Consider the following 17,187-nt stretch of genomic DNA (forward strand, 5'->3'; position numbering starts at 1 on the left):
GGCATTTACTCCACAATTTTCCATTTATATGTTAGGTGGAGTATGTCACTTTTTTATGGTTAAGAGAGACTTTTCTAGGAGCATCTCTAATAGCGACGAGCGCACCGGCTCGCCGATTTTTGGCGCTCGTTGGTCCGCTCGCCGAACTATTGCAGCCGGCGAGCGCCAAATCGGCGAGAAAAACGGCGAGCGCACGCCGATTCACGAACGCTCGCTGATGCGCACGCCAATTCCCGAGCGCTCGCCAATACGCTCGCCGATCGACTGGCCGCTATTGCAGGAGGAGTTTGTGACTGGGCTATGACTGGGTTACGGCGAGGCTATTCTTATTGTGGATGCCCTAAATAAATAAAAGGCATAAATAAAAAAAATATAATTGAAAAGAAAGAAATGTAGAGAAGAATATAAAGTACTTAAAATAAATGAAATATACATTAATTTTCACTAAAAAAATAAATGACGTAATTATAATGAGACAATATAAATGGAATAAGACTAAAGTATTTTGCAACGAATGGGGTAACAATTTACCAGGTAAGTCACTAGGGCCATTTATCATCCTTACATTTTCGGTCAGTATACACTGCAACCATGGAGTACTATTACTGAATAATATTTATAGAATACTTAAAACTATCTGAAAAGTAAAAAAAAATTGACAACTCATTCCTTTGTTTTATTAATTTGCCATGAATGTGATTTAAAAAATAGAATTAAAAGTTCACGTTGTTACTGGTGGGACACATAAAAAATCATGGCTGAAAATCGAACCATGTTGTTCAAAATTTGTTAAATCAGAATTAATCAAAGTCGTGCATTAGAAGGTAAGCATTGCTTGTGAAGTTTAAATACTTAGTAGAAAATAGTAGTAATACTAATACAAAACAAATGTGAAATATTTTTACGTGGAAATGCCAAATCTGGTTCTAAACATATACTCATTTTACGATTTTGGTCCTAAACTTTATCTTTTGAATTTTTGCATCCCGAACATTTCAACTCGTATCACAATCGGTCATACACTAACAGTTCAATTAACTTTTAAACGATCAACGATTTTAATCCGATTTTGACCGATTAAAGCAGTTAATTATGCTTACTTACACCCTAATTATGCTTAATTATGCATGCTTACACCCTAAATCCCCAAATCGTCCGCGGCGGCTGCTGCGTCTTCATCCACCGCCACGACCATCGGAATAGGGCGGCTCGCCACCGATCCTGACATCGGCGCATTGTGATTCGTGTTTCTGTGCCTGTGGTACTAATTTTGCATTTCCAGCTCTCGCTCTTTTATGCTAATGTTTGTGTTGAAATTTGGCAAAATATTTGCCATCCCACATCGGTGGGGAGTAGATAGTTTGGGGGTGTGGCTTCCTATAAAAGGAGCTCACCCCCCATTTTGTAATCCATCCCAAATTTGTATTCTCTTCTCCGTCTAAATATAAGCGGGCTCTGCAGAGGGTGCTCGGAGACGTAGGCAATTTGGCCGAACTCCGTTATCAAAGTTTCAGGTGTGTTCTTTCTTTATTATTTATTTTATTCCGCATTTATTTCTGGGTTTATTTTATGTTGGGATATTGTATTCAATATTATTTGCGGGTTTGGTAGTAGTGTTTTGTAAGGTTCTTTTGGGTGTTTTTATATTGTGATAAATACACCGACTGATAAATTCTGTTAGGAATCTGGTATTTAAGAGGGACAGTGTCCCCGCCAGTCTTTCCAAAGAATTTATTTGGAGAAGTAATTTTATCGAGTAGACCCCATTGGGTTAACTCTGAAATTTCTGAATCGGTTCATTTCACTATTTGAGAGAAAATTACCCGGTTTTCTCAACAAGTGGTATCAGAGCCAAGGTTCGTCCTTGGTTTTGTTTGTTTGTAATATTGAATACTTTATTTTGAGTCTGTAATGGCGGGTAATGATCAAGAAAACAAGGCTAGTTCTTCGTCATCGTGGTCGAGGTTTCCACTGTCAAATATGAAATTGACGGTGGAGATATTTGACGGTACTGGCCATTTTGGTATGTGGCAGGGGGAGGTTCTAGACTCTCTTTTCCAACAGGGTCTTGACATTGCCATTGAAGAAAAGAAACCAGAAGATATAGATGATAAAGATTGGAGTACCATAAATCGGTTAGCTTGCGGAACAATTCGGTCGTGTCTGTCCAGGGAGCAGAAGTATGCTGTCAAGAATGAGACTTCTGCACATAGATTATGGAAGACACTGGAGGACAAATTTCTGAAGAAGAGTGGTCAGAATAAGCTCCTTATGAAGAAAAGGTTGTTCCGATTTGAATACCGACCAGGTACCACTATGAATGAACACATTACTTTGTTTAACCAATTAGTAGCAGACCTGCTAAATTTAGATGTGAAATTTGAGGATGAGGATCTGGCATTGATGTTGTTGTTGTTGTTGTCTCTACCTGATGAATTTGAACATCTGGAGACCACATTACTCCACGGTAAAGAGAATGTGTCTTTAGATACTGTATGTTCTGCTTTGTATAGTCATGAATTGCGAAAGGCAGATAAAATGAAAGGCAAAGCAGTTACAGATGAAGCATTAGTGGCAAGAGGTCGTCAACAAGGCCGATCAAAGGAGAGAAGAGGAAAGTCCAAATTGAAAAAGCGAGTTGCCAAAGATGAGTGTGCTTTCTGTTATGAGAAAGGACATTGGAAGAAAGACTGTCCAAAGTTGAAGAAGAAAGAAAAGGCTTCGCAAGATGCAAATGTTGCTGAATGCAAAATGATGCGGAGTCAGATTGTTCTTTGACGGTTTCACCTTCAACATCGCATCCAGACGAGTGGATATTAGATTCAGGTTGCACCTATCATATGTGTCCCATCAGGGAGTGGTTCTTTGATTTCGAAGAACTCAATGGCGGACTTGTTTACATGGGGAATGACAGTCCATGTAAGACAACCGGGATAGGCTCAATCAAGCTACGGAATCAGGATGGATCCACTAGAATTTTGAAGGATGTGCGGTACGTGCCCCAGTTGAAGAAGAATCTCATCTCATTGGGGGCCTTAGAATCCAAAGGCCTAGTTGTGATGATGCGAGATGGAATTCTTAAAGCAACTTCAGGAGCATTGGTGATGCTGAAAGGTGTGAGGAAGAACAATTTGTATTACTACCAAGGTAGTACAGTTGTTGGGACAGTAGCAACTGCAACTTCGAGCAATAAGAAGGATGCAGAGGCGACGAAGCTTTGGCATTTGCGATTGGGACATGCTGGTGAGAGATCATTGCAAATTCTCGCCAAGCAAGGATTATTGAAAGGTACGAAGTCTTGCAAATTAGAGTTTTGCGAGCATTGTGTTCTGGGAAAACAACGAAGAGTGAAATTTGGCACTACAATCCATAATACGAAGGGAATTCTGGATTATGTGCACTCAGATGTGTGGGGACCTGCCAAGACTCCGTCACTTGGAGGTAGACACTATTTTGTCACTTTTGTTGGTGATTTTTCCAGGAGAGTTTGGGTGTACACTATGAAGAGCAAAAATGAAGTCCTTGGGATTTTTCTGAAATGGAAAGCTCAAGTTGAAAATCAGATGGGGAGGAAGATCAAGGTTCTCCGATCTGACAACGGTGGAGAATACAAGAGTGATCCTTTCCAAGATGTATGCCAGGAGTATGGCATAGTTCGGCATTTCACAGTGAGAAATACACCACAGCAGAATGGAGTGTCAGAGCGTATGAATCGAACACTAGTGGAGAAAGTTCGTTGTATGCTGTCTAATGCTGGGCTAGACAGAAAATTTTGGGTTGAGGCCATCACATACGCTCAACACATTGTCAATCGTTTGCCATGTTCTGCCATTGATGGCAAGACTCCTTTAGAGGTATGGTCCGGTAAACCTGCAACTGATTATGATTCTTTGCGTATTTTTGGTTCTATTGCATATTATCATGTGACTGAGTCAAAATTGGATCCACGTGCAAAGAATGCTTTGTTTATGGGTTTCAGTGCTGGTGTTAAAGGATATCGGTTATGGTGTTTGGAGTCTAAGAAGACGATTGTAAGTAGGGATGTTACCTTTGATGAATCTTCCATGTTGAATAAGGTAAATCCAAATAGTAGTGATACTTCGCAGCATGTGGAGTATACACTGAAGCAGGTGGAGTTCGAAGAAACAGTTGTGATCCCAACTACGAACACCACAAATGACTCTCCTACGGAAGAAGAAGAGTCAGATGATGAAGAGGTTCCACCCCAAGAACCTTCGCAGCAATCAGAGCCAATTGCAGTAAGGCGAACGAGGCGGAAAAATAAGAAACCTGCTCGATTTGCGGATATGGTAGCATATGCGCTTCTAGTTGTTGATGATGTTCCATGTATCTTTTCGAAAGCTATTGAAAGTTCAGAAAGCGATGGTTGGAAATGTGCTTTGGAAGAAGAGATGCAATCTCTTCAGAAGAACAAGACGTGGAAGCTGATGCCATTGCCGAAAGGCAGGAAGGCAATTGGATGTAAATGGGTTTTTGCAAAGAAAGAGGGATTTCCTAACAAAGATGATGTTCGCTACAAAGCAAGATTGGTAGCTAAAGCCTACGTCCAGAAGGAGGGAATTGATTACAATGAGGTATTTTCTCCTGTTGTTAAACATTCCTCCATTAGAATTTTGTTGGCTTTGGTAGCGCAGTTGAATTTGGAGCTAGCTCAACTTGATGTGAAGACCGCGTTTTTACACGGTGATTTGAATGAGGAAATCTATATGACCCAACCGGAGGGATTCAAGGTTGCTGGTAAAGAAAATTGGGTTTGCAAATTGTACAAATCGTTGTACGGATTGAATCAGTCTTCAAGACAATAGTACAAACGGTTTGACAAGTTTATGAAGGATCAGATGTACACAAGAAGCAAATACGACCACTGTGTGTATTTGCACAGACTTCAAGATGGTTCCTACATCTACCTACTCTTATACGTTGATGATATGCTGATAGCATCAAAGAGCCAAGTTGAAATTGACAGATTGAAGGCTCGGTTGAGTAAAGAGTTCGAGATGAAGGATTTGGGGGAAGCCAAGAAGATTCTCGGTATGGAGATTACAAGGGATAGAGAGGGAGGCAAGCTTTGGCTGACACAGAAGCAGTATTTGATCAAAGTACTACAGCGTTTTGGTGTAAATGATGATTCCAAATCTGTAAGTACCCCACTTGCTCCTCATTTGAAACTTAGTTCTCAGTTATCTCCAAATACGGAAGATGAACGAGAATATATGGTGAAGGTTCCCTATGCAAACGCAGTTGGAAGCTTGATGTATGCAATGGTGTGTACAAGACCAGACATTTCACAGGCCGTTGGTACTGTGAGCAAATACATGCATGATCCAGGAAAGGGTCATTGGCAAGCTGTGAAATGGATTCTGCGGTATATCAAAGATACTGTAAATATTGGTTTGTTGTTTGAGCAGGATAAATCACTTGGTCATTATGCAGTAGGATATTGTGATTCCGACTATGCTGGTGATTTGGATAAGCGAAGATCTACTACTGGCTATTTGTTCACTTTAGCGAGTGCGCCAATTAGTTGGAAGTCTACCTTGCAGTCAACGGTAGCTTTGTCTACGACAGAGGCAGAGTACATGACCATTACTGAAGCTGTGAATGAGGCGATTTGGCTTCATAGGTTGCTGAAAGAATTGGGTGTTGGTCAGAAACAATTTGAAGTATATTCTGACAGCCAGAGTGCTATTCATTTAGCAAAGAATCAGGTCTTTCATGCAAGGACGAAGCACATTGATGTTCGCTATCATTTTGTGCGGGAAATTCTCGAAGAAGAGGAAATTGTCATCAGAAAGGTTCCAACTTTGGAGAATCCTGCAGATATGTTGACCAAGGTGGTGACAAGAGCCAAGTTTGAACATTGTTTCTGCGATTTGGAGCTGGCGCTTGACTGCGCCAATATGAAGGCACCGTGAGTCGTTTGTTTAGATGGAGAAGATTCGTGTTCGGTGGGACTTGAAATTTTGCCAAGGTGGAGATTTGTTGAAATTTGGCAAAATATTTGCCATCCCACATCGGTGGGGAGTAGATAGTTTGGGGGTGTGGCTTCCTATAAAAGGAGCTCACCCCCCATTTTATAATCCATCCCAAATTTGTATTCTCTTCTCCGTCTAAATATAAGCGGGCTCTGCAGAGGGTGCTCGGAGACGTAGGCAATTTGGCCGAACTCCGTTATCAAAGTTTAGGGTGTGTTCTTTCTTTATTATTTATTTTATTCTGCATTTATTTCTGGGTTTATTTTCTGTTGGGATATTGTATTCAATATTATTTGCGGGTTTGGTAGTAGTGTTTTGTACGGTTCTTTTGGGTGTTTTTATATTGTGATAAATATATCGACTGATAAATTCTGTTAGAAATCTGGTATTTAAGAGGGACAGTGTCCCCGCCAGTCTTTCCAAAGAATTTATTTGGAGAAGTAATTTTATCGAGTAGACCCCATTGGGTTAACTCTGAAATTACTGAATCGGTTCATTTCACTATTTGAGAGAAAATTACCCGGTTCTCTCAACAGTTTGTTCTCTGATTTCGATTTTGTTTCAATTTTGAGCTGAATTAAATTCGTATATGGCCATCTGATTTGATTCTGGCATTTTCCAGATGATCTGTAGACTGTAGTGTAATGTCAATTTTTATTTTTCCGATTAGCCAGAAAAAAAAAAAAGAGTAATTCCATTGATATCGAATTTTGTGCTGAAATGAATCAATCATTGTTGTGGACTTCGTGAAATTTCCATTGATTTGTTGGTTAATAGCTTAATAAACAGTCACTCCTTAACGATTACGATTCCCAATTCTCTACCTCTGTTAATGAAAAAGGAATGTATTTTTGTTACGTGATTTTGATTTGGAGTTCTTTATCCCTGTTAATTAAAAAAAATGAAACATATCTTCTGTAATATCATTCAGATTTCCATCTCGGCGGTTGAACTCTATTCTATCAAAACTCTTAAAAAGGCCATTTCCTTGTAGAAGAAAATCGAGGCGGACGCTGGGGCAGGGCGGCGCTGGCGTTTGGGGGGTTGGATGCGGGGTTGGATGCTGCGGCGGCGCTGGTGGTTGTGGGGTTGTCGAGTGGAGGTCTAATTAAAACAAATAATATCAAATAATTAAGAATATAAGATATCAATTAATTGACCGTTTAAAAGTTAACGGTAGTGTACGACTGATTGCGATCCAATGTTCGGGATGCAAAAATTCAAAAGATAAAGTTTAGAATTAAAATCTTAAAATGAGAATATGTTCAGGATCAGTTTTTGCACTCTATTTTATGGTTTAAGGACATTGGGTCCATTAATTTATTAATTTATAGAGTAAAAAACATGGTTAAAATTCGAAAGAAGTGTCTAGCATCTTTTACATGATAGTAAAACAGAAGCTATCCATGAAAATGTGGAAACTAGAGGAGTTTAGCTTCAATTTCCTCCAAGGTAAGCCCCTTTGTTTCAGGTATATAAAAGAAGATGAAAATAATAGCTAAGATTGCTATTCCTCCGAAGATGAAAAACACAGCTCCAGCCCCAAGCAATTCCTGCAACCACAGTTAACACAAGATTTTACAATCTAATCTGAGAGAGTACTAGTACATATTAAAACACTCATTCACGACAAAATTGCTTCAGTGTGTACCTGCAGCGGAGAAAATGCCAATGCCACAAGTGCATTCGCACCGAAATTTATGAGAACAGCGATACTCAATCCTCGTCCCCTTTGACGCAACGGGAAAATCTCGGAGATCATCAGCCAACCAATTGGACCAAATGATAGCTGCAGAATAAAAACTCCAATTGTTGATACTTGACATAACAGGATACAGTTCAACCAAGGCTGAAAGAAACAAAGACACAACATGCTCCTTTGCAGAATATGGTAATTACACCCGTCGTTAAAGCATGAAATTATAGAAACATCTGAGATATACAATAGCAAATTTAACCACTTCTACGCCCACAAAATCGAGTTCCATAGGTGAGAGTTGTTTGATTACATCTCAGTATTGTGACCCAAAAAAACACATGATTTAGACCACAGAAAGTAATGTTAAGGCAATAATGCAATATCACAAATGGTATTACCTGGTAACATCCAACGTATACGAGCAAAGCAACAACTGCCAAAGCAGGTACATCACCCAGGAAAGAGTAATAAGATCCTAGTAGCACTAGAGATACAGTCTGCCATGTGATACAAGTATGTCAGCAATAAGCTAAAGAGGCCGACAACTACTGGAAGAATGACTAAGAACTAAAGTATTACGAAGTTTGAACATATATAAATATATTAAAGACGTGGAGAGATTACTTACAATGCCAGATACACCTCCAAGTAGCAAAGGTCTCCTACCCAGCCTATCAACAACCAAAACGGCCACCCCCGTCATAATCAGCTATAATTGAAAGGCAATTTGTGAGCGTACCAGGATTACGTGTATGAAGTAAGAATAATTGACTACAACAGTAAATAGTGGAGAATAGAAGACTGAACAGGAAACAGAAATCTCTTAAACATATAGCACATACTCGAGAGCAATGTGATAACATAGTCCTAGAGAACAATAGCATTACTAGCAATGGTGTGGAATCCAAACTATGAGATGCTAGGAAGAAGTTCAATTAATAATTATAACTATTAAATAGAAAGTGCAATGAATAAGATCCCAGAAACTGACCTTCAATAAACCAAGTAGAACAGACACCTTAGTCGCATCTGATGCTTCAGGAAATCCTGCACTCTACGATACCAAAATTATTAGAGTTGGAGATGTGGCAAAGTCATAGAATTCAGTACTATGCGACCACATATGTTTAGCTTTCATGGCTGATGCAGAAGTAGTACCTGAAAAATTGTCGCGGCATAGTATAACACACTTGGTTGTCCTGTAATCTGCCATTAATAGATAAGATAGTTATGAGCTCATGCTTAGGTTTGTTTCTGGAAATTGAAACCCATTTATTCTGAACAATATACCTGCTGAAAGAGGACTAGCCCACCACCAATGATAAGTGCTTTCAAGCACTTACCCTGGAATACCTCAGCTAGCGTAGCTTCTTGCTCTTCACGCATAAAAGAAAGCTCAGACAAAATCTCATCCACTTTCCGAGGAGCTGATTCACCTATAGCTGCACCTCGCAATTGACATAAGCAATCTATGGCAACTTTTCTTAAAACCTGAGCATCTCCTTTTCCCTGAACCACTCGTAGAAGTATCCATCTAGGAGATGCAGGAAGCCACCACATTCCAACTCCCATTATCAGTGATAGAGGTACACTAACTCCATACATGTATCTCCAGCCAGTGACAATGTCAACCAAAAGGCTACCAGCAATATACCCAACCTAAACAAAGTCCCCAAAAGTCTTATTTACAGAACTTAAGTAGGAGTAGTTTGTAAGGATACGTAACAACTAAATATCACAAAGTTCAGTTTATGGTAAGACAAAATATAATATGTGATTGAATAGCTTGTCTAAGTATGGAGCTTTTCATTTAAGGCAGGCTTACTTACTAGCATTCCAAGAACTATGAAGAATTCCTTAAGAGAGATAAGCCGCCCTCGTATTTGACTAGGAGCTGTTTCAGCAATGTACATTGGTGCAGCATGCATTGCCTATATATGCAGGAAAGTGAAGTCAGTTACAAAAAAAATTCAAGTAATACAACACCGTGCTCTTATTGCATGATTGTCACTTCTGGGGCCAAAATGATTTCTCCTCTGTAAGTTTCATATTCATAGAAAACTTTACATTTGAAGATATATATACAAGTATATTTTTAGGAAATCTACTAAATCTTGATACTTGTCTCATAACAATGAGTGCAAGAGAAAAGAACTTGCAGTCATCAATTATCAGCAACTCCTCTGATGTATTTGCAGAAATGATCAAGAAAGAATTGCATATGATAATAGCCATAGTACGCACACTTGGGGGTTGTGCAGAATGATCATCTTACCAGCCCAATTCCTATTCCATAAATGAAACGCCCAATCACCATGAGAGTAAAACTAGGAGCCAAAGCTGTTAGAAGACCTCCAACAAGGTATGTGACAGCAGAAACAATCAATTCCTTTCTTCTTCCTGCAGTGTTTAGTATCAATTCAACCACAAATTGTGTATTGACCAATACTAGTACCAATCATTTGGTCTACATTGGAAGTCATACTAACCTAGGAAGTCGGCAACATTAAATGCCAAAATTGAGCCTATCAGTGCACCATAAAGTGAGCCACTGGTCTGCCAGAATTAGGAGGCAGAAACAGAAAACATGATTTTTCCCAAACATAAATATGCTACAGAAAAGCCCTGGCCAACAGGAGATGACATATAATATGTGTATGAGTGTGTGTGAGGTAACAACCAGGAAGGGCGGGCTTGCTTACAATTAGACCAACTTGCAGAGAAGACAAGTTATACCATGAGATTCCACTAAATGTGGCCGACTGCAGGAATGAAACACAAAATGATATTAGCATATAATTTGTAATGGAAGAGTTTCAAGAAATAACAGGACCCGAGTGAAGAATTACAAGATCCCAACCCAGAGAACTAAACTGCCGATACAGGAGGAGGATTGGAAAATGCCGAATGATACTAAATTAAAGTAAAAGAGGAATATGTTTTACAGATCAACTAGTCATTTTAATTCTGTGCTGCTAGAGTTCTACAACTACATGTGCCAATCAGTTCTAGAGACTAGAATATTGTGAAAGAGTGGGAAATCTTATGTTTACCTGTTTAATGCCCATATATTGCCGTAAATAGACATAGATATATTGCCTGATCTTCAATATTTTACTATGTAACCAAAAATATCAACATGCTCTCAAAACTTCGTCCAACAAATAGCACAGTAACAAATTACTAATCGGCCACTCAATACACTTCAAGACACTGTTAAGAAGTCAAATTAGAACGGAAAACCCACCACCTCCCAAATGCAATACCTGAATGGAAATAGTAGCAGAAGATGTAGCTCCAATATCATAACCATACAGCAGTCCTCCAAAAGCGGGGAACAGAAACCTGATCCATGATCAAACAATTAGCCGAAAATAATCAGCACATCCAAATATGCCAAAATGTATCCTAAATTTGATAATCAAAAGGAAATTATGAAACCAAATCAGCTATTAGCTAATGAGAAGTTGTAAACTCACGGAAGAATCGCAGAAACCACAGAATACTCCTCAACTTCGTTGCTTCCATTCTTCAATAGAGGCTCTTGCTCGGTACCAATTTCACCGGAAGACATTCCGTCCTATCAATTACAAAATAAGAAAATAGAAATATCGTCAAAACGACAGCGAACTATGGCATCATATTATCGGATAGCAACTCTAATCAGCAAGTCAACATTTAGTGGGGGGAAAAAATAGAAGAAGGCACAAGCAGCAACTGCTTCAAGAAGAGCAAACAACTTCACATATAAAATTGCGATAGAATGGATGAAATGAAGAAGAACAAGTTGGTAAAATGAACCTTAGAAATGGAGGAAAATCTCGGTCGCTCGACATCGGAAGCCATAGCAGAATTGGGAAACTCGCGAAATCAACCAAAACTGAAGCACCTTTCTATCTAACCTCGTTGTTGATTTAATACACTGTGGTTGTTGGGAAAAAAGAGTAGTTTATTTTTATCATTGTTGTTGATTTTATCGGATAGATAGATATATGAGTAGGTAGACACAGTGTACACTACCAATTAGTCAATTTTTTATGACTAGTAAACTGTTTTGGTCACGTGATTTTATTTACGAGTATAAATAAAGCGGATCACTCCCTCCGTCCCAGTCTGGGACGGAGTGGATATTTCTGAAGACATGTTCAATTTTGAATCTTATAGCTAATATATTTCTGTGTACTTAATTATATTGAAATTATGTTAATAAGAGTAATCATGTAAAGTAGTAAAGGTTTGTAGAAAATGTGATACTAGTAAATTGGAAGTGTTTTGTTTTTGGCAAGAAACCGTGTGATAGTTTAAGATTTGTACTACGTATTTAAATTCATATTCATATTTCATACTATACTACAAATGTCATAGTATTTCATTTTTGTGAGTACTTAATGACTTGTTATATAATGTGTCATTGAACATTAGTTTTTTAAAGATTTTCAATTGATCTGATGACAACATGGTCGCACGCACACAGTATCTACTCTTGTTTATAATTACATGGCTTCACTTCTAAACTCTTTTCTTTCCTTTTCTTTTCTTTTCTTTTCTTTTCTTTTTTTTAAAAGACACTATACCCACCATATGACAAACTGAATTCATATCATAGATTGGATTATGCTTATTAATACGGTCAGCTACCAGTCAAAATCATCACTCCATCATATTGACACCCTAACGCATCACACCCGTAGAATTAAAATTGTCCACGCCGATATACTAATAAGTAATAAATACAGTATTAAACCCAACCAAAATGTTACTCTCTGTCATTTAAATATCTCAATGTTATGAGATTGACTATTAAATGTTCAATTCATTTTATATTTTTATTAATTTATTGCATTCATATTTATAAACAGATGAAGTATTTTCTACTAAGAAAAACTTTTGGGTTGACCCGAGCTTAGAGACTTTCATCATTATTTATTTAGTGATTTTATCTATGTATTCATTTTATTCACTATAGCTTTTTTTGTTTGTTTGACCACAGGTGTTCCGAATCCACATTCGGCGGAATCGGATTAATCATGCTCGACCAGGCTTGCGGATTAAGGCCGAAAGTCTCCTAGCGGGTGGTGGGATTTGAACCCGTGACCTCAAAGTCACCACAGCTTTTATTCGGATTAATTCACTATAGCTTTTATTTCCATGTAATGTGGTATATACATATATATTAGTATAATATTATAATTAATTACTCCTAAAAATATTATACACTCACACACAACAGTACTAGATATAAAATATATTCACACATAAATGGAATTGAAAAGTACATCTCGCTAAAAGATCTTCAAGTGAATAGGTAGATGACAAGTGGAATCAGAGATAGTGTTCGGTGCTATTTTGTTGATCTATTGAATTTCGCAATAAACTGATGCGATTGCAGCAAAACAACAAACTTTCATTCACTTGTGAACTTATCATATTACACATGATTTAATTTTTTTACAAAATAGCATGTGTTTATATATGTAAATGTTCTATTGTTCTCATTCATATAGTCGTCAATTTTCGACAAATTAACATCACCATGGGTTGCTGCAGTGGTAAATTAACATCGTCCAAATATCACAAATTTCAAAATACTACATCATTTAGTATATCTATCGTTTAAGCCAATAATGTATACACATGAGAGTGTAAATGTACCCCAAAACTTTGATACTAGTATTTAATATATAGTATATATGCTCATTGTTAAGGCACAGGTTTGCGTTAGACGCTTCTCAAGCTCACTCTTTTTACTCTTTCCTTTTTTACTTTGACTTTCTCTTCTTCCACTCTTTTTACTCTTTCCTTTTTTACTTTGACTCTCTTCTTTCAATTAACTTGTGTTACAAACCACATCCTTTTTCAATTTAATTTTGTTATCAATTCATATTTAATTTTTACTATTACTTATGTCGTTTTTAAGTCCACTAGCTCTTTTTAGTTTAAGTTTGCATTCTTTCATATTTAGTTTTCGTTAAATATTTTATTATTAGTAAATACTGACCAATATAAAGTAAACTTTAGTAATTGTTTACAATAAATTCAACTTTAATTACTAATATGAAGGTATCAAAATTAGTAATTACAAAACTCATCTCACTATATTCATATCTAGTACTCCATATAATACATATTCCTAACTAACAAAATATAAATACTTGTATTTCAAATGCATAATTTATCATTTAGGTGACACTATAAAATAATTTATTTTATTTAAAAGGATGTTTTTTATAAAGAAAAATAAAAAAGGACTTTATTTTAAATAATAGAACAATTGACAAAATAAAACAAAGAGAACAAAAAGGATTAGTCATGTTTTGAAACTTTAAGTTGGTATAATTATTTTTCGCATCCACCTACCGAAAATATTAATTCCGACACTAGTTTATGCCGTACATACACTTCACGGGTCCGGCCTTAGTATTAATCTAAGGGTATCAATAACCATGGTCCGGTTTTAGGCCCCAAGTCCCCTCCACGTCATCATTCCTCTACAGTTGCGGCCAGGCCCCAACTGCTCTAACCCTGCAGGCCACAACCCGGGTCGCAACTAATAAATGACACTATTCACAACTTCAACATATTTAACTCGTAAATGCAATTCGTTGAACAATTGAAATCGAGAAAATGCATTGTTATTGTTCATTAGAAATTAACATTACATTTACAAGACGAAGCAAATTAAAAATACTAGAAACCCGGGCCATAACTACTACTTCTTCATTTGGGAGCTAAGGTAGGCGATCATCTCACGGTGCAACTCAAGATCGAACTCTGACATCGTCGAGGTATCCCTCGATGTCAACCCCATCAGCTGGCTCATCCGCCATGTAATACTCATCTCCGACAAAGAGTCGGACATCTTATCCAGAGACGGATTGATCGGCGGTGGCACCATGGCGGAGTTGCTCGTAGTTGCCTTCCTCTTTGCTTTCCTCTTTGCCGCCTTTGTTCCCATCGGACAGCTCTGAATGTTAGGAGAGAAGCCGAAGACGTCGTCGTCCGTCACGTTGAGGTCGATCACCGGACCTTCTTCGCTCGAATAGTAGTTTCCGGAGGTGGAAACTTTGGTTCTCTTCGCCCCATTTGCCGTCGGCTCGGCACCGCTGGTGAACTTCGGGCTATTCTCGGCGAGCTTCCAAACGTCGAAGTACTTGAAGGCCTTCTTCCCGTTAGCGAAGAACGCCTCCTTCGCCTTCTCGACGAGGTCCGCCTCGCTGTGCCCGCTCGGCCACATCCGGACTACGTTGGCCCACTTTCCATTCCACTTGCTCATATTCGCCTGGACCTGACCCCAATGCTTGCGCAGCTTCACGTAGCTATGCTCGATCGACCCTTTAGGACGCCCAGCGTTATACCTCTCAGCAATCCGCTCCCAGAAAACCTTGTCGGACTTCTGGTTGCCGATGATAGGATCATCGGTGACGTCGATGTAGTTCCTCGCAAGCCACATTGTCTCTTGCGGACTGTACTTCTTCGGCCCATCCTCCTCGCTGCCCTTGCCCTTGCCCCGCCCTTGAGCGGGCGCCATCTCACTGATCTCGAACTCTTCGGTGTTGACCGGCGATGTTACGTCAATGTTGCTACCGACTCCCGGACTAGGCGTCGGCTGCGATGGTGGCGACACCGGCATGTACCAATTGTTCAAGTTAACGAACTCGTCCGTCTGACGTTCATCGTTGTTGAACCAATCCATTGACGCCGAAATAAAGTGTATAATAGAGGATTGAATTGGATAATGCACGTAAGAATAATGCAAACAAGTCTCGTATTTATAGCCAAAAAATTGGAAAAAAATATTTTTTGGGGACTTGCGGCCCGGCCAGAAGAGCATGTAACGCTGGGCAGGGACTCGCGGGATGCGGCCTGTCCCCGATTAGCGCTGGCCAGGTCGGGCCGCGGGACCGTCACCGAGACGCAAATGCGACCCCGGGACCGGCCTGGGCCGTGACTCCCCTCCGATTAATGCTTGTGACGGGCCGGGACTCGCGATTTGCGGCCCGACCCAGTGCGTTACCGATGCTCTAAAGACAATTAACAGTATTTTGCAAAATTTATATAATAGGAAGTTTGTAGATATGAAGGCATAAATTTTTAATTGGACAAATAGACCCATTAAAACCATCATTTTACTAACCTCTATCCGTTTTTCCCAAGTACTTAAAAAATGGGGGTAACAAAAAATGGGGGTAACAAATATCGCAGGCTATTTGAATGTGTGTTAATTTCTCACGGCAAGTTTTGTGGCAAAATTGTCAAATACAATATATCGATTTAGTATTAAATGGATTCAAATGGTCATTGCTTGCCTAAGAGCATCCACAATAGTTGACTAGCGCGCGGACTAGCGACCGACGAGCCACTCGTCCGTCGCGGTAGTCTACTACTGCGACCGGTGAGAGGCAGACGGACGAGCCAGACGGACTAGAGTTCGTCCGCCCTCTTGTCCGCAATTGTGGGCTCCTGAAGGATGAGCGACCGGCGAGCACGATTTTTTTTTTCAAAACTCTATACATACGGCTCATTGCACTTCATTTTTATTTGCACCACATGTATTAACGAGTTTTTCTCTATCTACTCTCATTTCTATTCAAGATAAATGGAGCACGACAGCGACTCTCCAGCCACGAGCGAAACTCCGACTTTCCCCGTTGGAGGTGGGATGGGCGGGAATCCCGCCGGGATGGCCGGACTGATGCCCCAAATGGCTGGGATGATGCCCAGGTACTACAATATATACCCTTGGGTCGGGATGGCAAGAACGATGCCCCAAATGGCGGGCATGAGTACGGGGATGACGGGGGTAAGCGGGATGATGGGGATGAGCGGGATGACGGGGGTGAGCAGGATGACGGGGATGATGCAGGGGCAGCCTGCCGCTGCTGCCCGGGGACAATGTCTATCGGCCCACTCTTGACTTTTTGACGAGTGCTTCCCAGACCTGTACTCCATTAGAGTCTCAGTTTACTTCTGGTGAGGCTTTTTCACTTGAAGGGTTGGGTATATCTCCGATTGGGGTGCATTCCACTCAGAGTCCAACGACGGGAGGACGTCGGGGCCCTTCGAAGAAGAAGGGCAAGGGGGTGGCAGGCGAGTCTTCGCAGGCGGTGGCGGGGGACGATGGGGAGGAGGAACGAAGGACCGTTTGGAGTGAGGAGCAGTGCGTCGCGTTATCCAATGCTTGGATCAGTGTTTGCGATGATTCCATTGTATCGAATAATCAGAAATCGACAACATGTGGTCTCGCATTGCCCAAGCCTACAAGGTGTTTTTCCCATATGGGAAGACATACACGTCTGAGTAGTGTCGGAAGCAATGGGACCGAATAAGGACCGCGGTCTCCCGATTTGCCGGCATCTACGAAAACAACAGCCGCACGGTAACCAACGGTCAGACCATGGAGGATGTGAAGAGGTTGTCGATACAGCAGTTCCCCGAGCGTGAGAAGTACGCGCGTTTAAATATTGGGACGCCTATGTGGTGCTGATGGATTCC

General features: G+C 39.9%; 2 protein-coding genes across 2 annotated transcripts; one reads left to right on the plus strand and one right to left on the minus strand.

Moving 5' to 3' along the window:
• Positions 1 to 5,054: 5,054 nt before the first annotated feature.
• On the plus strand, positions 5,055 to 5,936 carry LOC121796486 (secreted RxLR effector protein 161-like). The gene is made up of 2 exons (XM_042195327.1): positions 5,055 to 5,703; positions 5,794 to 5,936. Exons 1-2 carry the CDS (start codon positions 5,055 to 5,057, stop codon positions 5,934 to 5,936), a joined length of 792 nt encoding a protein of 263 aa, XP_042051261.1.
• Positions 5,937 to 7,284: 1,348 nt separating this feature from the next.
• Positions 7,285 to 11,657, minus strand: LOC121794628 (D-xylose-proton symporter-like 2). The gene is made up of 14 exons (XM_042192877.1): positions 11,497 to 11,657; positions 11,175 to 11,275; positions 10,962 to 11,040; positions 10,398 to 10,457; positions 10,185 to 10,251; positions 9,971 to 10,095; positions 9,525 to 9,626; positions 8,986 to 9,354; positions 8,854 to 8,901; positions 8,687 to 8,749; positions 8,324 to 8,404; positions 8,094 to 8,192; positions 7,648 to 7,785; positions 7,285 to 7,549 (listed from the first exon to the last, which is right to left on the minus strand). The coding sequence occupies exons 1-14, from the start codon at positions 11,539 to 11,541 to the stop codon at positions 7,418 to 7,420; spliced, it is 1,509 nt and encodes a 502-aa protein (XP_042048811.1). The 5' UTR covers positions 11,542 to 11,657; the 3' UTR covers positions 7,285 to 7,417.
• Positions 11,658 to 17,187: the final 5,530 nt, after the last annotated feature.

Source organism: Salvia splendens, chromosome 3 (genome assembly GCF_004379255.2).
Source record: "Salvia splendens isolate huo1 chromosome 3, SspV2, whole genome shotgun sequence".
Lineage (NCBI taxonomy): Eukaryota > Viridiplantae > Streptophyta > Magnoliopsida > Lamiales > Lamiaceae > Salvia > Salvia splendens.